The following is a 25182-nucleotide window of genomic DNA, read 5'->3' as shown; positions in this document are numbered from 1 at the left end:
ACAAAGAAGAACACAAAGCTCTGATTGGATGGAAATGCCGTTAGGCGGAAATTGCGTCACAGCACGAAGCACATCATGCTTTTGGTGGGAATATGAGTTCTGCTCCACGCACATTTATCTTAAAATTAAAAGCATTAATATATGTTTTCTGATGTTTAATGTAATGCCAAAGTAGGCGGCTATGTGTCAAGCATATAGCAATTTCAAAGGTTCGTGCGTAACAGCACTTGAGGTGTGTTAAAATAATCAGGCTAATCAGGAAAAGTTCCTTCTGCCTATTGTTTGCTAGCATGCTATCACGTTAGCTTACGGTATGTCTGACTAGCAACAAAGTGAATTTACATCCACCGAAAGGACACTTTATGTGTTTTATGTTTTGTTAACTGGTTGCGATAGCGCTTAGTGGCAAGCCAAGCGCCCGGCTTGTTTATCTTCCTTCACACTGGCTTATTAATCAGTCTGTTACCTGTGGGGAATCAACAACAACAACAACATGCCAGAAATCCAACTCAAACACGTCGTGTCTTGCAGCACCGAGGACACTGTAAGTTCATTTGTCACTTGCATTGCATTTGTAAAGTGATTCCCTCGTTATGTATATATATATATATATATATATATATATATATACATACACATACACATACATTTTTTTAATTATATTTAGCCAAACGTGAGCCTTTCTTCCACTCTCTTCTTGTCATAATGCAAAACAGACTCACAAGGCAGACAACCTGCTGAGCTCTGACACCTACAGAAAGTGGAAAGCAGCAAGGCCCGGGGAGAAACAGACATCAGTCATTCTGCAGGTATGCTTTTTAACCTCCTGTGTACTCCCACAGGTTTTTACCAAGCAGTGGTTACATAACATGCATTGTGATTATTGATGTGAAGTTTACCTATGTTTACTCATAAAACCTGGGCCCAGTTTTTCAAAAAATTTAATCTGGATCAAATTGATCCGGATTTGCTATCCAGGATCACCTGATCCATCTTACTTTTATGCCAGTTTTTTTAAAGGAACATTGGATTGGATCACTGTGATCCAAATAGGCTTACCAAATCCTGTTTACCAGAGCCTTAAATGGAACTAACAGTGTAGCCTACTGGCTTAGCAAAGAACAACAGGTAGGCAAAATACAGGCAAAATACCGGTGGCCACAAATATCCATTGTTTGTTTTAATTTTAAGAAACAAACACTGTAATAAACAGAAACATTTTACATTCCTTATTGTGTTATAATGTTTGTTTTAATGTTTACCATATCTCATTAGATGTGACATGCTTCATATATGCTTCAAATATGAAGAAATGTATATATCATCAGTAAACATTGATTTTATGATCATTCACTTAAAAAAAAAAAACTCTGATTGTATTTGGTTCGAAAAATCACAACTGAATCCACCCTTTTGATGGGATCAGGATAATCCTGTTTTTTTTTTGATCAAATAAGTCCCAAACCGAGTTCAAAGTTTTGAAAAACCCAAAGGGCAGGTTTGATCCAGATCAAATGTAAGATTGGGTTACATGGTCTGATCTTAGTTTGGAATCCCTCTTTTGCTTTTGAAAAACCCATTTCCAAGATTTGATCCAATCTGTGATTTGAAATCCCACTGGATTACTTTTGAAAAACTGGGTGATCCAGCTAATTTGATCCAAATCAAGATAAAAATAGACCTCCATTAATCCTGAAGGAAACTCATGTGCCAGATTGCTCAAAAATACAACAAATATTTAAAATATACATACATAAGAATAAAAACAATAACAATAGAGTAAATACTGGTGCTCTGATCTAAATTGCTGGGATTTACAGAACTCGGTGAGTCCAAGATCTTTCTAAATGTCCCCAATTGCCCTGCTAGTCTCTTTCCTGGCCGTTTATCCACCAAAGCAAAGGAAAGATTTTAATCCAATTTGCCGTTTGTAGTTGTCAAGTGGTAAGGGATGGGCAGTCATTTTCTGTAACTTCTGAAGTGTGAAGCAATTACATTTATTTCGCTGATGCTTTCATCCAAAGTGACTTAACAATGAAGGCATTCAACCATGTGGATACAATAATGCCTACGTTTTATTTTATAAATACATTGTATTTTATGGGCCAAGGTGCAGTCTAAACAGATGAGTTTTTAGTGTGCGACAGAAGATTAGTGGAACATAGTGCATTTGTGTGGTAGGTCACCAATTAACAAAATATTGACTTCCACTTTTCCTTTGTTGCTATATTTGTGTCCTTTTGGGATTTCCTTCTTCTGCATTTTTTTTTTTTTTTTTGCAGACAATTTTGTGGACTTGACAGAATTGTTAGGCATTAGGTTAAGGGATTAGGCTGAAGTAAATTGCACCTTTCCAGTTTCTTTAAAAAGCTGCCACTGCAAAGCTTTTAACTAAGTCTGGGTGAAAATATATTGATAACATATTGTGCTCATCTTTGTCTCTATTCAACTCTTGCCTGAGGCTTTAAAAATAGATTAAGAATAGATTATGATATTTTACAGAATATGTTAAAGGCACTTTAAGTGCACTTTGAAATTTTGATTAGGAAATTGTATATGCTAATACAAAGTATTGTATCACTCAGGGACAGTCTGTGTTGATATATGTATATTTCCTTGGCATAAACATGTTAAAAAGTAGGGACTGGTTAAATAGTTTAACCTCTTGCATCCATTCTATAAGGTCTGTTGACCTGACAGCTAGGTGAGAAAGGGGAGAGAGAGGGGGGGGGAAGACATGCAGGAAATTGTCACAGGTCGGGTTTGAACCCTGGACCTCTGCGTCGAGGTATAAACCTCCAAGTATATGTGCGCCTGCTCTACCCACTGGGCCAACCCGGCCACTTGACTTTGTTTCTTGTGTATGCTCTGTTAACCTGCGCTGTTTTTCTTTTCTCTCAGTTCGAGAAGGAGGAGCAGGTGCACAGCATTGATATTGGAAATGAAGGGTCAGCTTTCATCGAGGTGCTGGTGGGGAATTCTTCAGCTGTCAGAGACCAGGACTATGAGGTGTCCTTGCAAACCAAACCCAATTCCAAAGCATATCACCTCCGAATAAATTATAATCACTCTACTACTGTAATTATTTTCTTATTCTTTGATGTCAATCTTTCTCTCTTTGAGGTTCTTTTGGTTACGTCTTCCTTCATGTCCCCAACGGAGAGCCGTAACGGCACCAACTTGAACCGGGTGCGTTTCTTTGGGCCCAACCAGCTGCAGAAGAGCACAGCACAGGAGAAGTGGGACCGAGTGAAAATTGTGTGTAGCCAGCCATACAGCAAGGTAAGGGCCCAGTCATTTAAATACAGAAAACTGTGCAAACTGATCTATTATCCATTTATCTTTTAATCAACAGAATCCAAAAGTAAACCATTTGCATTTTGAAATATTTTTACAGCACTTTCACCACCACCACCAACAGCAGTGCAACATAATTTGACAAACAGTACAAATGATTGTGTGACACACAGAGCACGATAAGGATCTACTTGTATTAAAGCTGCATGGTTGCACCTGTAGATGTAGATGTTGTGTTTAGTACTTCAGTTAAGGTAACTATCAAGCTTAAATGGGACTTCTTTGAAAGCATATAGCCATTGCTACTTGTGATATTAAATGTAGTTTGATTTTGTGTGTGTACTTCGTAGAACATAGCGTACGGAGTGGCCTTTGTTAAGTTTCATTCACCGCCTGACAAAAATGATCCTCCTCCAACAGCATCCCCGGTAAGTCATGCCAAGTTGTCAAACTCCACAGTGCCTGGAGATGTTGTTTTATCTTTGGATATTTTCCCTTGAGACCTGAGAATATTGTTAAAGCGTAACTCTCGCCAAAATGCAACCTAGGGTCTTCTTGTGAATATACCCAAGTCAAATGTTCATTTAAAAGCATAATTAGGACGAAAACGCCACTTTTAAGATTTACCGTATTCTCGTTTTCGGTCAAATGGCCTTTTGAATGGGAGTGCTAGTGGCACTACTATGATAGCATGAAAATCTCTATTTTTAAAACACTAAAAAGTAGAGGTCGACCGATATGGGTTTTCTCTGGCCGATGCCGATGCTGATCTTTAGAAATCAGGGTCAGCCGATGGCCGATTAATGCTGCCGATTTATTTTGGCCGATATGTGCTTGTTTTTAAAAATGTATAATGTAAAAACATACTGTGTATTGTATAAATAATGTATGAAAAATATATTAAATAAACGAAACAGGTAAGAAGAAAATAAACTTTGTCAAATAAACTTTTAAATGAAAAAAATAAAGTTTAGTGCACTTATCAGCATTTATTAAACTTCGGAGAATACAAATCTGCAACCTTCACAGAAAGTGACATATTATTAATCTCAACACTATTTCCTCCTAACTCCTGTTGAATCACACAAGACTAGGGCTCTCTAAAGTCAGTTCTTGTTCACTTTGTTGAAGTGTTTTATCATTAATGTTACATGTCCTGTTGACCTCATTAGGATCTTATCTGAGCACATTTCTGTCATTCAAACAACTCTTAGTTGTAACTTAAAACTCGTCCAGCCAATTTAATAAAATTAAGGGTTTTATTCGTGCTCGAGTCCATAGATGCAGTTAATTGATACAGGCACGAAGAACTGAAGGCTCTGTTAGCAACGATTAGCTCCGTTAGCGGTTAGCTCCAGTTAACTCCGTTATAGGAGTGGATGAGACTGCCACGGACAGGGGTAACAACCAGACTCTGATAAATGATATTCGGGGAGCTTCCACAGCGGTGTGACCGCGGTGTTTTGTACGGTTTTATTAGTACAGTTAATCCCAAGGCAAGAACACCAGCAACATGCAACTACTAACGGTAGCGTCTGAGCCTGAAGTGGCTGCGCGAGACACAGACACACGGCAAGACTTCACGAGGGGAGGGGCTGGAGGCAGCTGGTCTGGGTACGCTGTAAAAAATGTCGCCTATTCCTGTTTTTAACACTAGGCTGCCCGCAGATGCGCCTGCCTATTAATCGGCTTGATATACTGGGATATTGGCCGATGCAGATTATGTTAAAAAATGCCCAAAATCGGCCGGCCGATAAATCGGTCAACCTCTACTAAGAAGGCTCGACACAACATGAAACTTTGCTCGAAGTATGACCAGGGGCTCTACACCTTAACGAAAGCAATGACAACATTGTTTGTGTACACAGAGTTTACTAAAAAAGGTTTTGAACAACTCACTTTAGCTGTTGGTTTTTCCGCTCGCTGCCATCTTGCCAGTCAAAAAGAGTCGATCTCAGAATGCGAATGAACGGACTCCATAGGAGGAAATGTCATTCTTATATGAGGCTCATTTTTCAACTACAAGGTCAATATTGTTTTTCACTAACAACAAAACAACAAATAATCCGTGCATTTATATGGAACTAAGCTTTAGGAGCTTTCCATCTTTACTCTCCTCCCTGTTACGTCGCATTCGGAGATTGACTCTTTTTGACTGGCAAGATGGCAGCGAGCAGAAAAACCAACTGCTAAAGTGAGTTGTTCAAAACCTTTCTTTTTAGTAAACTCTGTGTACACAAACAATGTTCTCAAAGTTTGACTCGGGTATATTCACAAAAACACCCTAGGTTGCATTTTGGCGAGAGTTACGCTTGAACAAAGGCTGGGTTTTGATAGTTGCTGATTCCTCAGTACTTGATTACCCAAGAACTTTGCCTAAAGCCCCTGACACACTAACCCGACCGTTAGCAGAAAAGGCCGTCAGACTGATCAGTCAGCTCCCCGAGCTCCAAAAAGTGCCTCAGAACTAGGGCTGTCAAACGATTAATTTTTTTTTTAATCGCGATTAATTGCTGAAGTTCTGTAGCTAATCGCGATTAAACGCATATTTTATCACATGATTAAAATTCTATTATTTTGCATTTCAGAACAGTTTTTAAGTACATATTAACAATGGAAAGCATTTTTTACCAGTGTATCTTGATTGGGAATCAAAGAAAGTTACTTTATGAACTTGATTTTAAGATTTGTAATTATTTATTTACTGTAAACAAAAGAAAAAAATGGTTTGAAAAAAATGTGTGAATCTGTCATTATTGCACAATTCCTCCAAGTAACTAACTAAAAAACTAAAAATCCCTATCCTTACTAGAGTCAATATAGTGTTTAGTAACTCCTAAATAGGGCTGTCAAACGATTAATTTCTTTTAATTTCTCTGAATTTCTGCGATTAAAAAAAATTAATCGCATCGTGGCGGCCCTTAATCGCATCGCGATTAACGCGTTAATGCTGACAGCCCTACTCAGAACACATCGAAGCGACGCCGACTTGAGCGTGTAATACGTCTCCATAACAGCAGGTGGCGCTAATCTGTATTGTCGCCCCAAAAAATAAAAACTGGCAGCTGATTGGACGAACGCGTCACGTGGGTCTGGTTTCTCCCGGATTTTTCAACCGGGCATAATGGCACGGAACACACCGAACACACTCGAGTCACTGACCTCGCCAGACTGTCCGACGGCGGATTATCGGGTTGGTGTGTCACTGCCTTTAGTGAAATAGTCCCAAATTCGCAAATCACATTATCTGAATCACAAAACTGCCTGACCAAAAAATAAGTAAACCAGCTTGTCTGAAAAGACATTTAATGCACACTTTAGACTTTGTTATACCAAGATTTTGACACTATGGGAAACATTTCAGTTAATACCCAAGAAGTATTAAGGTTCACTTCCCAGTTCTATTTTTTCGAGTTTTAAGTTACTACCATTTACAAAACAAGTTGGAGAAACCAGACAGACCAACAAGTTATCCATTCATGTTAGTGTCTGCATTAAATGTAGTATTATAATTAGATGGTCTTTGTGAGTGTGTGACTGTAAGATTAAATGTGCCCTCTGAATTACCACTAAAGTATTGAAAAATGCCTCGTCATTCAATAACCAACTTCTATATCTAAGGAGTAAATCTCATCAGCGTCAGTGAGCCAATAGGCATGCAGCATGCTTCTACAAGATCTAATAATGCTGGTGATTGGCTGTCTAACGTTACACGTCGTAGAGGCAAGCAGGAAAACTCTACGTTACTCACAGAGACTGGGCTCACGTACAGTAGTAGGAGCTGAAAAAGAAATAAAAAGATGTGTGTTGTAATTTGTTTTTGTTTTGTAAAATTGGTATTGAAAAATTGTTTAGGAACCGGTGTCGAAGTTACGGTATTGGTATCGGTACGGGTATCGGTATTGAATATTTTTGAACGATACCCAGCCCTTTAAAACATGGCACAGCATCTCACTGCAGCCTGTGTAGCACCTTATTTTATTCTGTGATCTACACAACTTTATAACTATGAAATAATTTGATGAGTTGAAACCTATTTTTGCTATATTCAAAGAAAGTCAGTGCATCTACCTTCTCTGTAGGCACTAAACCTCTCTGTCTTCTCTCCACTCAGAAACTGACAAAGCTGGGACAGTTCAGGGTGAAGGAGGAGCCTCTTTCACCTGCTGCCAGCCTTCAGCCTGGCAGTCTTTTCTTCAGTCGGGACAATGCAACGAAGTCCAGTACTTCACTCAAAGGTAGATCCACTTAAATATACCAGCTGCTAAAGCCCAATTAAATTCTCCCGTGTCCTTGTAACACTAAGTGCGAATCACTTTGAATAATTAAAAAAAAAAAAACGCCAAGAGAGCACTAATTGGCCTTAATTTTAAACTATTTCAGTCTGCCAGAGATATTTCAAAGGCATTTTTATTATGAAGCTACTTTGTTCCCTCACCAGCCCTCTGCACTTTTCTTTCTTTAGTGTCTCCTCCGAGTGAGAGGTTGAGTTACGCTGCAGCTGCCCTGCAGGCTGGTGGCAGCTCCCACTCATCTGGCCAAGCTTCCTCCTCCAGCTCTGCCTCACCACAGGTACTAAACATTTTCTCCACTGAAGAGCACAGCTAGCCAACAGCAGTTCCCTTAACAAGGAGTAGGTTTTTTTTGCTTTATTTAGACCAGTGGTCTTCAACGTTTTTTAAGCCAAGGACCCCTAATCTGAAAGAGAGACGGAGTAGGGACCCCCTACTACATATTGTATAAAATGAAGTCTCATATTAAACTGGGCCTACAATAACGTGTAGGGCACCCAAAAGCCTTTATACGTACCTTTTTTTTTTTGCATAGAATCCTAAACTATTAAAAAAGCCTAATAATTGTTTGCCTGATTTTATAAATCATGTTTTAATGTTAAACATACATGTGGCACAGTGAATCCATAAGATTAACTGTATCTGTGGATGGCCTTAGTGACTATCTTACCTATAGGCCAGTAAGCCTATCATTAGTGGGGAGTTATATTTGCTAATAATATGTTGGACTCATGTTAAGACTAAGAATAATTTGGAGGCCCCCATGCATTGACTCTGAGGACCCCCTAGGGGTCCCTGACACCCTGTTGAAGATCCCTGATTTAGACAACAAGAAAGCTGAGAGGTACGCAGAGAAAGTGAAGCAGATGCAATAAAGCTTGTTGTATGATGGGATCTTTGGACCTGATAACTGAAGTGAATTTAAACCAGAACCAGAAAACAAACTACAAAACAACCTGTTTTCTTTGTCAACCAAAACCAGTCGAAGAAGCTCTGCACTTGCCATCTTCACTGAGATAACACTATAACAAAATCTGTTAATTATTGTATTCAACCGGAGCAAATTAAACGAGCGACGAGAAGACAGCACTTTGAGTGAGCGGAGGCGGCGTTATGTGTGCACTGCAGTGGTGTGTTTGTCAACTGTAGGAGAGAAGAGAGAGCAAGAAAGCACAGCTGGTACAGATGTTTCGATAGTTAGTATTGAAACTATTTCAAATATTCAGATGTTCATCATATCGAAAAATTTATATTTTTGGACTTTGCTATATCAGTCCAGGAATAACTCAAGCACAGGTTTACCAAAAAACAGTCTATAAAAAAAAAAAAAAAGCGACATATTGAACAGCTGTTTTGCCCAAAACAGTCTGTATGTTGATTGTAAGTAGTAGTGATAGTACTGTATGTGTTAGAGGGTTAAAAATGTTCATGAATATTAATTTGGTATCTATCTCTGTACTTCACCACAAACCAAAAGTCCCAGGACGTACATAAAAAATTAATACATTTCAGTATAAAAAAATAACTAGTATTGTATAACGGGCTCTTAAAATTGACAGCAAATAGTTCACCTTATATGTGCAAGCTCTGGTCATTAGTTTCCATTCCTCTTGTTGGTAAAAAAACAATTTATTTTTTAAGTATACAGCAGCTGAAGTTGTAGCTTTGATCGATTTTTGAAAAAACTGTTTGAAATATTTAATTGCCTGCCTGGCTCCAATAAAAATGCACCACTGTAACTCTGCCTGAGCCCACTCTGAGAAAGAAACCAGGAGAATGGACAAGTGATATCTGCTACATGTCACTTAAAAATAAACGCAGAAAGATCTAAAGCTGCACAGATGAATGTATCCAGTTTTCTAGTGTAATTGTTTAGAAAGGCTATAATAATTTACAAATCTGCAGAATCGTTGTTTTTGCATCCTGAAGGGACATTTTATTTCCGACTGCTCACCCATGACGAATACAAAAAATTGCCTGCCGCACTCAAGTGAGGTTTATTAAATGATGACATGTTCTGGCATTAAATAAAATGGAAATGTGGACAGTTTGTACGTATCTACTTGTCATCCAACAGTATCTCTTCCAACGCACCTGTTTTAATATACAGGTGCACATTATGTTTTCATTCTGAAAAGGTGCCAATTTTTGAGTGACTTACACTAATTGTTTCCTCATAGCCACCAGCAAAAAGAAAATTTGAGTTCAGCAAAGCTTCCCCCGGCCCTCCACCCTCGAAGAAAATAAGCCCAGCTGGCTCACCTGAGGGCAAAGCTGTGACCCCCAAACACAAGCCGAGCCCAGCCAGCACGCCAAGCCCCAGCAGCGCGAAAGGTAACTCTCACATCAGCATATGAATCTTGAAAATGATTTCCTTACCTGGAAAAGTTCCTTGACTTGCGCAAATCGTCTCTCCAGCTGCCCCGGGACAGAAGTCTGCTGACAGGAAGCGGGAGAGCCAATCCAAACCCAAACCCAAGCAACCGAAACCTAGCGTGCAGCAGGTCCCATTCAAACGGATGATGGAGGGGGTCGTGTTTGTCCTCAGTGGCTTCCAAAACCCCTTCAGAGGGGAGCTGAGGGAAAAGGCTCTGGACATGGGAGCCAAATACCGGCCCGACTGGACACCCGACTCCACACACCTCATGTAAGTATCAAGCAGGAGGCAGTGAGGAAGTGTGGGAAAACTGTATGCTTGAACTGTCCTGATGTTATCATTTTACTTTATCATTTATGACCATTTATAGATGCACTACTTGTTTTTTTCCTCCAGAAAAATCTTAGTACTGTGATATTTTGGGTTGATACAGAGAAGCTACCAAGCGTCTGTTTTATTCTTACATATATTTAAAATAAATAGTGCAGCTTGTTTAAAATACCTGCAGTAGTATAGTAGTCTACACACCACAGTCTGATGGACAAAAAATTCCAAAGAATTTAATGTGTATATATATATATATATATATATATATATACACACACAGTACATGGTGAAACTGCAGGATGTTGACAGACGACAAGATTAAAACTTAATGAACAGAATGAAGAGTGATTTTTGACAGGTTTCTTTGGAGAAAATCATAAAAACACAATCACACATTTCATTGCTGCTCAGAATATTGTAAATGGTTTGACATTTATATATGATGACAACATGGCTGATGAGTAATGAATAAAAAAAAAAAAGAAAAAATAGTTAATATTTCACATAAAGTGCAAGTCCAGAAGTAATCTCGTAATTGTTTCAGAGATGTCCTCTCATGAGAGATTTGTATCTGTAGTTGATTTGTATCATTAAAAACAGATTGCATGGTTATGTAACAGCCCTGTTAGCACTCTCAGTAATTTAGTTTGATTGCCTCTTGATCTCCTCTGTCAGAGCAGACCATTGCCCTTGTCAGCTTCTCTTTAGTGATGTGTGTGTGTGTGTGTGTGTGTGTGTGTGTCTGTCTGTGTCTGTGTGTGTGTGTGTGTCTGTGTGTCTGTCTCCCTCCCTCCCTCCCTCCCATTAATCTCCAGCTGTGCCTTCGCTAACACCCCCAAGTACAGCCAGGTGAAATCAGCAGGGGGCATCATCGTACGGAGAGAATGGATAATGGACTGCCATAAGAGGAAACAGATGATCTCCTATAAACGGTAAGAGAAGGTGAAATCCAAAATTAAATTTTGAACACAGATGACTTCATAGCAATAATAGAAAAGTGAAGCTGTAATGATTCTTGCATGGAAATTCAGACCTGTAGAAATGCCTGAGCTCAGTTTTGGCCACAGGGAACAGCTGTCAGTGTCTGGTAAAAGGGCGCTTCCGTAGAATGACGGCCTGCTTTCAGCGTGGAGCATCCAACATATCCAGTGTATGACTCCACATCTGATTAATACTTTTATCTTAAGCCACAGTTGTACCTCTACATCGTAAAATCTGCGCACAGCACTAACACTGATTGAAGCGTCCAAAAATACACCCCTCACAGCAGTGATGCCCACTTGCTACAGAGAACATTGTAACCTTGAGCAGCTGATGCCTGCTGTGATCACAAATTCAACCCAGCCAGCTCCAGCAGCTCTCTAATTATCTGCCTCATTACAGGGGGAGCTTTCACAACATCTTCTGTCATCGCCCCACATGAATCTGTATACTGAATAATGTAGAGCAGGATACTCATCTTGGGCAATGGAAGGTCCAAATTAATTGGAATAGTTCTGTATTCGTGTTCCACTGTATGATGCTTTGCCTTGCCATTTAAGGAAATTCTTCAATCATTTGCCAACCGGGCTTTCCACACTGCTATGTTATCCAAGGTTACTGAACTCGTTAGTCTCCGGCTTCTGTTCAAATGTAGGGTTAGCAAAATGCAGAACTAGTGTTGGGATAGATATGGAATTAGCTGTCAAAGGATCGGCTCTAATAAAAGAAAGTCCTGCTGCCTTCAGCCATTTATATTGTTCTTAAGCAATTTTCAAACGTGGAATCAGGAAAAGGGCTAGCTTCCACAGCACGTATACCAGTTTTACTACATGCCTTCTTTAGCCGTTTTATTTTGATAAGCCACATTAGGGCTGGAAATATCGGTTGTTTTCATCATTGATGAATCTGCCAATTTTCTAGATTAACGGTCTATAAAACATCAGAAAACACTGAAAAATGTCCATCACATTTTCGTAGAGCCTTAGGTGATTAGGTGCTGCTGAGTTGTAAGGTTTAATAACAGAGGATGGATGGCTTTTATGTGACAGACCAAGTGGAAACTCTTGTCATATCATATCTTTCTGATCGGTCAGCTTTAGCTCTGCGCATATTTGTTGTTAGAATACTGTTGTGTTCAGAGGGGCTGGCGGTGCTAACTTCTAAGAGCCCAATATAAAAGTGCCACAGTCCAATCCATTTTTACTTTTGTTCTGTATGCTTTTAAAGCCGTTCTGCTATTTAAAAATGATTTGACTTTTACAAAAAAAAAAAAACATTTTCAGAATGAAGTGCATGTATCGGAAAGGGGCTCAATGTTGGCATGAAGCATTTCAGTTTATAGCTGAAGTGATTGGTTGATTAGTTGATCAACAGAAAATGTATTAGCAACTATATTAAGAATCAATTGATTTTTTCATAATTTTCTAAGCAAAGATGTCAAACATTTGCTGATTCCAGCTTCTCAGATGTTAGGATTGTCTGCTTTTCTTCATCTCATATGATAGTTAATAGATTATATTTGTGTTTTGGACAAAACAAGCAATTAGAATTTTTGTATCATTTTGTTTTCACAATAATTGTTTTTCATTTTATAGACAAACCAACTTGAATAATCAAATAAGCAATTGACAGATTAATCGATAACAAAAAAGATGGTCAGGTTGCAGCAGTGTGGCTTCCTTTGGCTATAATTACTTACTATTTGGATGTGACTGTCATTTCAAAGACATTATTGTCATTTAGTTCCAGCAGGATACATCTGGCGTTGAGACGGGGTGCACAGAAATCAATTTTTACTAATGTTCGTCTTTAAAGCAAAGAAAATGAAAGCGGTCAGAGTTACATTTTGATGGGATTATTCTGGACAGCCACTGTGTGCATATGAGCCATGCAGAGTCTGAGAGAGTATTGTGTAAAGCTTTAAAAAAAAACAAAAAAAAACACTTCTGAAGGGCGATGGCACACAACACTGTGGTTTTATGAACTCTGATAATTACTTTCAACTACTTACTTTACAAGATTGTCAGTAAGTGCATTGAAATGAGAAGTTCCCTGTCTCGTCATTCTGCCCCACGCTCGCCTTTCTCAGTCAATTTTGGATTCTGCCGAAGATCCCTCAACCCCTCCCTCACCCCTTTGCTCCCCCGTCTCTTGTTGCCAGAATAATCCATTCCCCTGCCCAGCACCGCTATTGTGCAGCGCTAGGAGTGTGCAGCTTTGATGATGATGTATCCTTTATTTAAAAGCTGCATCTGCTATGGGTAATTAAAGGGACCACTTACTTTGATGATAAGTGCCCAAACAAATACGCACACTCTCAAACTGTTGCTCCATCATGCACACAAACACTTTCTAACTGAGCATCTGGAGGCAAATGCAGAGCTTCAGCTCCCGCCATCCGTTCTCTGTAGTGTGTATATATAAAAGAGATTGTGACATCAGCTGAGCACCCCAGAAATGCAATCTCCATAGTCATTATCCAATCAGTGAGGATCCAGAAATGGACGGTAAGAGAAGAGGGCAGAAAACACTCAAGCAGCTCTACAACATCGCATCACAATAGAGCTGAATAATTAAAGCAATTTCTCATTAAAACCAAAGCTCTGTTGCAACATCCCAAGAGGAATTGGAAAATATCAGCACAACCACATGGTGACAAATCTACGGCAAATAAAACTTAATCACATACAAAAACCCCTCACCTAAATGTTCTTTCCTGAAAACGTTCACTGCATCCTGAAGTGTACAGAGCCAACATTTTTCAAATTGTTGCGATTAACTTTCTGTTAATCCATTACTGGATTTAACTGTTTCAGCTCTAGATAAGTGCATTTCAACTTCTCAGGTCATCAGCAGCAGTAAACAGAACATCTATTTGATGAGCTGATTTTTTGCTTAAAAAAATGATCAAAAGCATTTCAGCTCTAGTATAACTTGGTTTTTACCCTCTCTAATAAACAACATGTGTCTCCAGTTCTCTGTAAACAGAGCAGATCGAGCTTGTTGGTCTGCTTTTGAGGTAACAACACTTACTGGCGTAAGCAACAGGTTCGGCATTACTTCCCTTGCCCACAATGTCCTTTTTCCAATTTCCTGGCCACTGAGTTTTATGATACAAGCATAGGTCAGTAAATGTCTCCCTACAGTGTCAGCGGAAATAGGTAATTACACCTCAATGGTGGTATTTTGACTCTTTCACTTTCAAGCTGATCACGTCCAGGTGACTTTAGAGTGGCTTGAGGGAATATATGGAGAGGGTCCGGAGAAATGTCACATCCTCATTGAACCCTCTATTGCAAATAAAGACGTTTTATTATTAAAATAACTTTTTAATGATTGTGCAGCCAAGGCAGCGGTACCCCGGCGTACATCTGAATGCTTTCTAGTTTACAGATTCAGCAAGTGCATATATTTTCATCAAGCAGAACTTGAAGTCACATGGAGCATTAATAATATAAGCAATGAAGTAAAGCTTCACTAGATTTTCCACTCAGGGTCCTACATTGCCCTTTACTATGGTCAATATGACACTGTTCTGAACGGCCCACTCAAAGTCACAGTCTAAAGTTGGTGGCTGACATTGTGGTCTTTACATTACATTACATGTCATTTAGCTGACGCTTTTATCCAGATCGACTTCCAATTAAGTGTTTTCAACCTTGAAGGTGCAAACTCCAGACAACAAGTAGTAAGTGTAAGTACATTAGCTTTAAATAAGCAATACAAAGAGCCATATGAAAGCACAGCTTTAAGAATATATTCTTAAATATATATATTATATAATAATAAATAAATAAATATTTATTTATTTATTTATTATTATTATTATTATTATTTTTATTTTTTTATTTTTTTATCCGAGGTGCAGTCAGACGAGATGTGTTTTTATCCTTCCGCGGGAGATGCGTAGGCTTTCGGCCGTCCTGATGTCAATAGGGAGCTCATTCCACCAGTTAGAAGCCAGGACAGAAAACAGTCTGGATTTCGTTGAGTGATTAGTTGTCCCTCGCGGTGAGGGGGCAGCAAGCAGGTTGGCTGATGCAGAGCGGAGTGGGCGGGTTGGGGTATAGGGTTTGACCATGTCCTGGATGTATGCTGGGGCTGATCCGTTCGTGGCCCTGTATGCAAGTACTAGTGTCTTGATGCGGGCAGCAACTGGTAGCCAGTGAAGTGAGCGGAGGAGCGGACTAGTGTGAGAGAACTTGGGGAGGTTGAAGATATGTGCAACATGAAAATGGAGTCTTGATTCCCTACCAAGAGATACTTTTATTCTGTTTTTGCCCATCAGATCACTGTAGTGTGTACTCAATACGATTTCTATTGTTCCTCGACCCTCTTCCTCCTGCTAGCTTAAACACAGTGGTCTCTCAATATAAAACTCTTCCAGTCCCACCAGTGGTGCACCTTTCAACTAGGGCTATTACTGAATACGCAGTAATGTAGCATTTAGTCTCTGACTATATGGTTTCAATTTGCTGACAGCTTCTGATGATGACTTAGAGTCATTTCTGGTGTCCTGTTATATAATAAAGTCATGTTACTGCAGCCCATCGTAGCGTTCTTTTTGAGGAGCTACTCTTAATGGAGGGAGACTGTGAAATAAGAAAAAGGTGTTGGGGGAGTACTGGGTCCAAGCCTGATTTATGACTTGGTTGTTCTTACGTCGGTTTGAAAGTGTTTTATTTTTTTCCCCCTCCTCCTGCAGTAGATTAGACTTGTATCCCAGCAGGCAATCTTCAAACTATTTTATATGAAGGCGTTGGTAATGTTTTAGGCATCAGGACTGAAAAATACCCGCTTTTGCCTGACAGTGGCCCACTGCGGTTTGAAACATTGTACAAGTAAAGCTGATTGGTAGCAAGATATATAGTGAAGGCATTCTCTTCCCTCTGGCCTTTAATCATCTTGAAACATTTTCTTCACCCCTCCTTTGTCTTCCTCCAGGTATTTGATGGATGGAGCAGAGTCGAGCTCGGAGAGCGAAATGGAAGGGGACGACCAGAGTGAAGAAGAAATCAACACAAAGGTAAATTTGTTTTTGAAGTGAGCCTATACAAGATAGGGGTGTGAATCTTCAAATTTGATTACGATTATCCTGTCAGCGATTCGAATCGATCCGATATCACGATGCGTCACCTCCTCAATATTAATATATATATTGCTACAAGCAGTCAGATATGAACTGCCCTTTTTATTGTATCTGCTCTTGAAAAAGACACTTCCTGAATGTAGTGTCTGAACACAGCAGAAAAAAAGGCAAAAACAAAAAAAGCAGCAACCGGAAAATCAACAAGTAACACAGGGTTCATACGGGTGCTTGAAATCCTTGAAAATGCTTGAATTTTGATGTTGTGTTTTCAAGGTTTGAAAAGTGCTTACATTTTGGATAAAATGCTTGAAAATGCTTGAAATTGTAACTGTATTTCTTTCATGACAAATACCTATCTGACTGAATAGTTTGTTTATTAAATGGAGAAATAGAATGTTGGAGAGTTTAAAATGAAACCTGCTCTCTTGTGCATGTGTGACTGCGATGTGCCAGTCTGTTTCCATATGTGACTCCGCCCCCTGTACAGGTCCTATCCCCTGACCAATCGGCTATCCTAACCTTAACTACTTGAGGTAAAAAGCCTAACACCAACCAATTGATCTGCTTTGTAGGGCGGGTCTTGGCGTGGCCATAGTGGGATTCGTAATATCGGCGGCAGGTTGTCGTTTCAATGAACATTGGCTGGAAGACGGAAAATAGAAATTATGGATTAAACGGGGACAAACCCCACGAGTTGCCTCTTGTAAAGTCTGCAAAAAAGACGTGCAGCATTTCACAATGGGCGAGTGTGCTCTCGAGTCACATGAAGGGTAAGACATAGACTTTTCAAGTTAGCCAACTGAAGTAGCCTACTGTACATGTTAGCGCCTATTTGTTTACGCTAGTAACTGCTAGCTAGGAATTTGCAGGCTAAGTGACTGAGAGTACTTGGTGTTATAATGTAGGGCTGCATGATTATGGCCAAAATGATAATCACGATTATTTTGATCAATATATTCATCACGATTAATTATCACGATTATTTGTTGATTTTAACCAAAACAAATTTTATTGTCACATAGGCTAATTATAACTCCTTTCACATCCATATTGTGCTACATTCCTCCTTTGTTGAAGGATACTATGAAGGAGTAGCCATTTCAGCTGTTGTGCGACAGCTTTCCACACATACACATTTGCTGTGAAAAGATATAGGCAACGCAATTTTCTGTTCACGTTAACGGCGCATGTTAAAATCTGGTGCCAATAGGGCACCGGTGCCCGGTATCTACCGAACAAAATAGCAACGCGGATTACGATGCCACTTAAATGTCTGCGTTGTGCTCTGATGCTCCAAAACAGACGTTAGAGGCACCAGAAACATCGCTGCATGTCATGCTAGTAAACCCTAATAACACGTTACACAGCAGGTAACGTTAGCCTACCATTAGCTACAGTAGTAACTGGATTAAACACGGCTAAAATGCTGACAGCTAAACGGGGTAGTGTGACTGTATTTCGCTGTAGAGGATTAAAACAGCGGGACGTACAACAGTCTGCCGCTAAAGCTATGAGCTAAAATCAGAGAGTGGTTTATGGAGCTTTGGGGAAAAAAACTTGTAAAAAAAACTGATACAGAGCGTTCTATGAACGGAATGAAGCATTTTAAATTTTAGAACGTGGGAAGCCAAAATCGTGATCGTGATTAAAATTCGATTAATTGTGCAGCCCTATTATTATGTAATGTTGGTGTAACCGAGGGTTTCTTATACTGTCTAGACTCAGGTCTGGCTGTAAAATAAAGACACGGGCTTCCAATGCTGGAACCAAGACGGCACTGCACGTCTCACTTTATTCAACCCCGACACAGTCAAACGTCAGAAAATACAACACTTTATCCACTTCCGTTTTTCCCGTCACAATAAAAACTCTGTTTACTGTAACTTCCTCTCAACTGAGAGGTTACACAATAAAATACCTTACATTAGTATTGCATGTCCATTATGGCACGTTCATTTGTGGAATATACAGTGAACATAGCCAAAGTTACATCACAGTAACTGTAATGTTAACTACCTGCAAATTAAAACCTGCAAACGTTAGCCCAGTGCATAACAACAATCGTTGATTGCTGAACAGAAATCGTGTCAGATGGAGTGTCCTACAACGATACAAGTAGCCTACTGTAGGGTTGAGGATGGCCTTATGCAATATTTACACTGCTCTATTCCAGTAGATAAATGTATGCCTTGGCAATGAAATACATTTAATTTTTTTTCAATTACATATTATAGGTTATTTATCAGGCAGGTGCCTGTGCACTGTCAGTCTTCTGGGTTAAAATGGAATTACAGGTTGTTGTTGTTGTTGCACTGTCTCAGATTTTGTTCAAACCTTGTCTATATCAAGAATGTGTCCCGAAACCAAGGCCTGTAAAATATTTCTGTTCAAATCCTATGGCTTCATATTTTCAGCCCTTGGAATGACTTCAGTTTTACAGCCTGAAAATCACATTGTCTGGGAAGCAATATTTGGACATTAATATAATGAAAAGTATTATTCATAGGCAGCCCAAACTTTGTATAAAACATGTTATATTGACATGTTTGTCTTCCATATGTCAATATGACTGAACCATTACATGTTTGTACGGCATGCCCTAGATTTGGAAAAAGGGTGAAAAGACAACAGTGTGCAGCTGTTTTCCTGGATTTTGTCTGATTTGACACAGAATGACCCAGCTGCATGTCATTTGGCTCAAATCCTCCCACTCAGTGCTCAGTTTTTACATTGACTCAGGCAGATTAGATAGCAAGCAAAGTCTACTTAGACAGTGATACATTTAAAAAATAAAACTTGTGCTTTGCTTAAATATCTGATCCTTCTGCTATTACGAAACACAATTGTGGCTGTTTATAGCATTATCTCTTTTAATGTGATAAAAACACTAAATAATAATTTTGACTATGTATTGGTATGTAATTCACGTGGTGTAAGGTGCTGGAAAAAGCTTTAAAATGGACATTGAAAAGTGCTTGAATTTGGCCTTGGAAAAGGTGTACGAATCCTGTAACATCATCAGGCAATAATCCATTATGGTCTGTCACTGCATCGATGCAGAATCGTCCATGTCCGCATCGCGATGCATCAATGCAATGATAATTTTCAACGCCCCTAATACAAAATGATCTGATGAGCAATCTTTTTCCAGTTTGTAATAGGCAGTCAGTTTTAACGCTCTGTCCATGCTGTTCTTGCAGACTCCACTGAAGAAGCAGAGACAAGTGACTCCAAAAAAGACGCCAGAGAAGAGGACTGAAGATGATGAGTATGCCGGCTCCACTGATGTGGATGAACCAGGTTTGAATCAAACTGCTTTAATAGAAAGTCCCGCTGTGGAAAAAATGTAACTGAGCTTTACCCGATGCTTCATTTAAGATTCAGTCAGCATCAGCATTGCCACTTCAATGACTCCCCACTCTTTATTTCTTTGCGTACTACAGAAACTGCTGTTGGGCTAAAAGAGAAAGCACATTACTGTTCTGAAAGTGACTACAAGATGACAGCCATACACAGACTTAAATTGGGTTTTTTAATTGACTTATAGCCGAAGTTAATCTGAGACAGGCAGACGGACAGGGTGTAATGATAGGGGAAGAAGAGGGGAAGAAGCGGGCAGTCGCCCCGTTGAAAAGGTGAAATGGAGGAAGTGGAAGAATGAAAGCAAAGATTAAAGAGGCACTTAGAGTTTGGGTACAGTTGTTGTAGTAGTAAGAAAATGTTCACAAAAGTAAAATCTTTTGTCTGTTGAAGGTTAAAAAAAAAGCATTTTCTTATAAGTAATGTGGGCCAGCTTATGTTTTTCAGTGCACATAGGTTGAACTTAAACACTTTGGGTTATGTACCAAAAACGCTCAATTAAAAGCTGGCATACAAATAATGCAAAGGTTCACTCTGTACGAACAAAAAAAAGTCCAGTCCCAAAAAGTCTGGGTAGAAAGGGGAGGAAACTAAAAGTACAAATTCATCATTCTCACAGGATGATCTTTATTGGTTTAACAATACAGTCGTACGATACTTGCATTCCCGTCTGCCACAGCACAGAAAAATGCTAGGAGAATTATTAAAAATCAAAACCACCTGGTTAACGGCCTTTTCTCCCTGTTGATGTCGGGAAGAAGGTACCAGATACACCAGGCAGTACTGAGAGGCTCAGGAGGAGCTTCTGACCTCAGGCCACTAGAATCCTAGATGAGGCCACTGCCTAACCCCAAAATGCCACCGTCCGCCATGCGTCATACCACTCTGGGACCGCCTGAAGCGGAGCGTTTTACCTGTCCGACTCGAGCCCTTCCATATTGCATAATTCATTGTATTGTTTTTATTAATTCCTTTTGTGCTTGTGTTTGGAAATCCGGCCTTTGCCTCCACATTACCTCAGGGTCACTAACCACAAATAAACTGCAATGAATCAGAATGCAGGAAAATGCCATTTTTCAGTCACAGAGAAGATAGCAACAAACTATAAGGGTCACAGCCAGAACCCTTGCTTACATTTTCAATGAATTGTGAGTGGCTGTGACTCATGGGAAGTGATTCATCCTAACTAAGTAGACAGAGAGGGTAGCACTCGATCTGAAGAGGACTGACAACATTGAGACGGGCTATGGGACAATGAAAGGGCCCAGGGATTAGACAAAAGGGATCACCTTTATGAAGCTCTTGGAAATGGATGAGTTGACTATGCCAACGGTGAAAAGGACAAGAACAACATACATACTGTAGATTCTGTTTCAGGTGGAGCATGAATGAATGCAAGATGCAATCACTGTGAAGGGACTTGTGCATGATTCTCATTTCTATGTTAATGCAATGCCAGAAGTAGTGAGAAGTGCTGTGGTGCATAAGTGAGGCGACACAACAAACACTGACCCACCGAACGCACACAGAGACGGCTATTTAACCTGCTTGTCTTTTCCCCCTCAACAGCACGCATGTATGTTAATGGAAAGCATTTTTCTCTTTCTATATACTGTATCCATGTATTTTGTAGAAAACATGATAGCAAGTTTAACCTCTTTCAAAAATGACAAAGAACTATATAATGCAGATGTAATTGTTTGACCTTTGATTATCATAGTTAGTTTTAAGATCAGGGCCAGACTACAGTGATGGTAATTTAAAGGTATAAGGACCTTGTGTTAAGATTAACTTTAAATATATGAAACTTATCACACATCATTTCCCGCAAGGCCTATTTCTAGCGTTAAAGAAAGTTAATTGTTGAAAGGTTAATTGTACCATATTCACAAACCCTGTTTGCTTGTGTATGTATTCACTATTCACCAAGGCAAATCCCACGTAGGTGTCACCTACTGTGGCAATAAAACCTTTTCTGATTGTGTGATGATTTCACAGGAGATGGTGATGATGAGTCTGCGGTGGACACGGAGGACGAGCTTCAGAGGTAAGCAAAACAAGTAATGGCAATGAGGCCGTTTGCAATATTGATGTAGACGAGTTTGTTCTTCCGTGTAATTAAAGGTTGACTTGATTTCTGCTCTCTTGTTGCTCCATAAGTAACACAACCATCAGTTCATTCTAAAATCCGTAATTCCACTCTGACTTGAGCCGACTTTTGATTCACAATCGCACAATAATCACAGAGTGAGTTAGGGTTAGTGGGCTGCAGTTAAGCCGTGTAGGTTTCCCCAATAGGGTGATGTTTAAAAAAGCCCCCTGATTAAAATAAAAAGACAAAACCTTTGAAATGTTGATTAAATTGCAGAGGGATTGGTTGGTTGGAGGGTCGTACTCCTGGACTGTTTACTCACAAAACTCTTTTAGAAATATTTTTTTGTGCTTTTACTTAAAGCTACTCAAACCCATGGAGAATTATTATCTGACTTTGCGCTCTCAGTTGTACGGAGCATTTTAGCATCTTTTAGCTCGTTGTTTACTGTTCTGGCTCACTCTCACGGCTCTAATCAGCATTGTTTCCCAGCAAAAAAAGCTCTGAAATCTCACTGTATGCTAACTGGCTACTACCAAACAGCAGAAGTTCGAAACTAGTTGGTGAACATAGTGGGGCATTTAGCCGTTGAAGAGCCAGATACTTCCCTCAGGAGTTAGTGGAGACTAAAATAAAGCTACAAGGAAAGTGACTTACATTTGTCAGGTGGTCACATAAAAGAGAGAGAGAGGCTTCTTTTGAGAGGCTGACATGGGAACATGTAGCATTAAAGATCCAACGGGTCCTTTTCCTGTCCTTGTAACAGGGTGGAGAATGAGAGCAGACAGAAGAAAGCAGCAGCAGGAGGGAAGGTGATGAAACAGGAGGATCCATATGGGGGGTCGACAGATGAAAACACAGATGCCGAGGCTGAAGAGGATCACCCCATCCCTGAGCTACCAGGTAGGTCTCCATGTCCTCCTGTCTCTTTTGTCTGTTCCTATCACAGGAACATGTCCTTCCTTACTCGTCCAACATTGCAAACACTGACAGAAAGTAATTGGATGGCTTTCTGCCTTTCAGGAACTCAACACACAAATGTCGAAGTGTGTATTGTTGTTTTCTTTGGTGTTTTTCTCTTTTCTCCATTTTTTTAAAGTGCACCTATAATTACTCCTACATATTGTGTAGTCATCAGATGCACTCTTCTGCTCCTTTCTCGTCCCATGTTGTCATTTTTTTCAGACTTCCTGAAAGGAAAGCATTTTTTCCTCTACGGTAAATTCCCCAACAACGAGAGGCGCCTTCTGCTGAGATACATCGTTGCCTTTAATGGGTGAGAGACTTGAATTGGTCATAGGAATAAGCTGTGAACATCTCTGCAGTACGTGTTTGTGTAAAAGAATATCGTCTTTGCTCCAGACTGATTGAGGACTACATGACGGAGAAGGTGCAGTTTGTGGTGACCAGTGAAGGGTGGCATGACTCCTTTGAAGACGTGAGTTGAGTCCTTCCTCCTTTTTCCACAAAAATGATACCTAACACAAGCTTAAGAACATTGTACATTTCTGTTAATGTGCATTTGAGCATGTGTGCATGCATAATTTTATTTTCGCTTCCACAGACAATATTTTGTGAGAGTGTAATTGCTTCAGGAAATGTAATGCTCAAATTATACAAACTTCGCAGCTTAAAATCACAGCTGAAACAATTTAAGCAGTTACTGCTTAAAAGAAAATGGCTAAGACGTTCCTCACGTACTGATTAAGCAGTCGTTTTGCAAGGCATAATCAAATAAAAGCCTTTAGGCAAATTGGGAGTATTTTAGCCTTCCAAGTGAAAATACAGCAGTGTTGGGACCAAGAGGCTTTTTAATCTGTTTGAAATTGTGGGTCAGAATTGGTTTTCAGCCATTTGAGGGCCTTGTTAGCATCTGAATTTGCAGTTTTAGTTATACAATCGGAGCTTTCAGTTTTTCAAAGGCTTTATACCTCTTCCCATCTGTGCAATTGTAATGAAACAAGAACACTTGATGACATCTGTTCCTTTCGCTTTCACTCTCACTTCCATCACAGGCGCTGATGGAGAACGGCAATCTGAACTTTGTCAAACCTGCATGGATTTATGCAATCAATGAACGACAAAAGATACTGCCCTACCAACCCTACTCGGTCGTCCCCTGAACAACACACTGTATGAACACGCAAAGGTGTGCACAGACACACTAACACCTCTGATCCTGACCGATAGGAAAAGACACGTTTTTTTCTCTTCCCTTTTCAGATTCACTTACATCACTTACATTAAAGCAGTAAACCGATTTATATTTCATTAATACCTTTTCACTTATTTTATACTTGCTATTCATGAAATGTTTTCAGTCCTCAGGTGTTTTCAACAGAGATGTTCTCACCTTTCAGCCAAGATGGGGGAAAAAATGTGTTTTTAAATGGAGTCTATTAAGATGAATGTTAGGATAAGGTTTAGTTTAATATTATCTTTTTTTTTTATTTAAAGGTTGTTAGTTCTAGCTTGGCCAGAAAGAAACATTTTCATCATTAGTGTGCTGCTCAGTCACTTTATGAACCAAGCACACACTCTGATTCAGGTCTTGTTTAAAATCCTTGGTTCCTGTGCTGCAGTTCGCTGCTGTTCACCTCGGCTACCCTTAGGCCCTGTCTGGAAATGAGTTATCACCCTGTCCTGAGTGCCAGCGGCACTGATAAGGCTCTGACTTATGTAAGCAGACAGACCCGTATGAGACCAGCCCAAAGTCAGGTGAAAAGTGTAATTTATTTAAGGCTGCAGCCATCAACTGCAAAAAATCCGGACAACTCAATTCTATAAATCAAAAATAAATACTGAAAGGCTGTTTGTCTTTCTCCTTTTATTTGAGGAAAAAGTGATGGATTTATGTGTGTTTAAGTTTAATAAATCTGAGTTTGTGGTTTGGTTTTATCCATGTTTATTGAATTAATATTGCAAAAGATGGACTTGCTCGACAGATGTGAGGATGTAAAATGGACAGGGAGTTTGTGTCACTCAAGATTTCCAAAATGCTTCTTAAGACAAAGAGATATCGGGCTTACAGTACTGTCTGCTTGCTTGTCCGAAGCAGCTTGTTCAAGTTCCTATCTTTAACTTTTTTTTGTTCTCATACTACTTAATAATTTTGCCTAAATAAAAAATAGATTTTTTTAATTAAAGGTATTGTTCTCATTTGTATTCATCAAACTGTCCTTGCACTTAGCTGCTCTCATCCCTTCCTATGCCTTCCTGTTTGTGTTTGCAGCTCGAGATGCACTCCCTTCCTTTTCACTCCTTCTCTTATCGCGAGCCCCTTTCTGGTCTCTATCTAATACTTCTCGCCCTGTTTTGTGCCCGAAGCCACCAGGTCTTCTGCTCTTCAGTCAAGGGGATTAAAATG

General features: G+C 39.6%; 1 protein-coding gene across 2 annotated transcripts; it reads left to right on the top strand.

The window, feature by feature from the left end:
• The first annotated feature begins 50 nt into the window (after positions 1-50).
• On the top strand, positions 51-24956 carry xrcc1 (X-ray repair complementing defective repair in Chinese hamster cells 1). Of its 2 annotated transcripts, none has more exons than XM_036006324.1 (17): positions 51-544; positions 717-809; positions 2902-3009; positions 3124-3282; positions 3648-3725; positions 7412-7535; positions 7763-7869; positions 9770-9923; positions 10008-10236; positions 11109-11225; positions 16219-16300; positions 19564-19662; positions 21718-21770; positions 22582-22718; positions 23001-23091; positions 23178-23253; positions 23831-24956. In XM_036006324.1, exons 1-17 carry the CDS (start codon positions 494-496, stop codon positions 23936-23938), a joined length of 1866 nt encoding a protein of 621 aa, XP_035862217.1. In that variant the 5' UTR covers positions 51-493; the 3' UTR covers positions 23939-24956. The 2 variants fall into 2 exon arrangements, with proteins under 2 accessions (XP_035862217.1, XP_031169932.1); XM_031314072.2 differs by having other exon boundaries at positions 52-544; positions 19564-19663; positions 21722-21770.
• Positions 24957-25182: the final 226 nt, after the last annotated feature.

Source organism: Sander lucioperca, chromosome 10 (genome assembly GCF_008315115.2).
Source record: "Sander lucioperca isolate FBNREF2018 chromosome 10, SLUC_FBN_1.2, whole genome shotgun sequence".
NCBI lineage: Eukaryota > Metazoa > Chordata > Actinopteri > Perciformes > Percidae > Sander > Sander lucioperca.
Note: the sequence above shows the minus strand (reverse complement) of the source record. Positions and strands in the feature narration are given on the sequence as shown.

Excerpts from the sequence above, each read along its gene's own strand:
- xrcc1 (XM_036006324.1), top strand. The coding sequence starts at position 494 with ATGCCAGAAATCCAACTCAAACACGTCGTGTCTTGCAGCACCGAGGAC. Across the intron at positions 3,010-3,123 it reads TCAGAGACCAGGACTATGAG|GTTCTTTTGGTTACGTCTTC; the intron begins GTGTCCTTGCAA and ends TCTCTCTTTGAG. Across the intron at positions 3,283-3,647 it reads GTAGCCAGCCATACAGCAAG|AACATAGCGTACGGAGTGGC; the intron begins GTAAGGGCCCAG and ends TGTACTTCGTAG.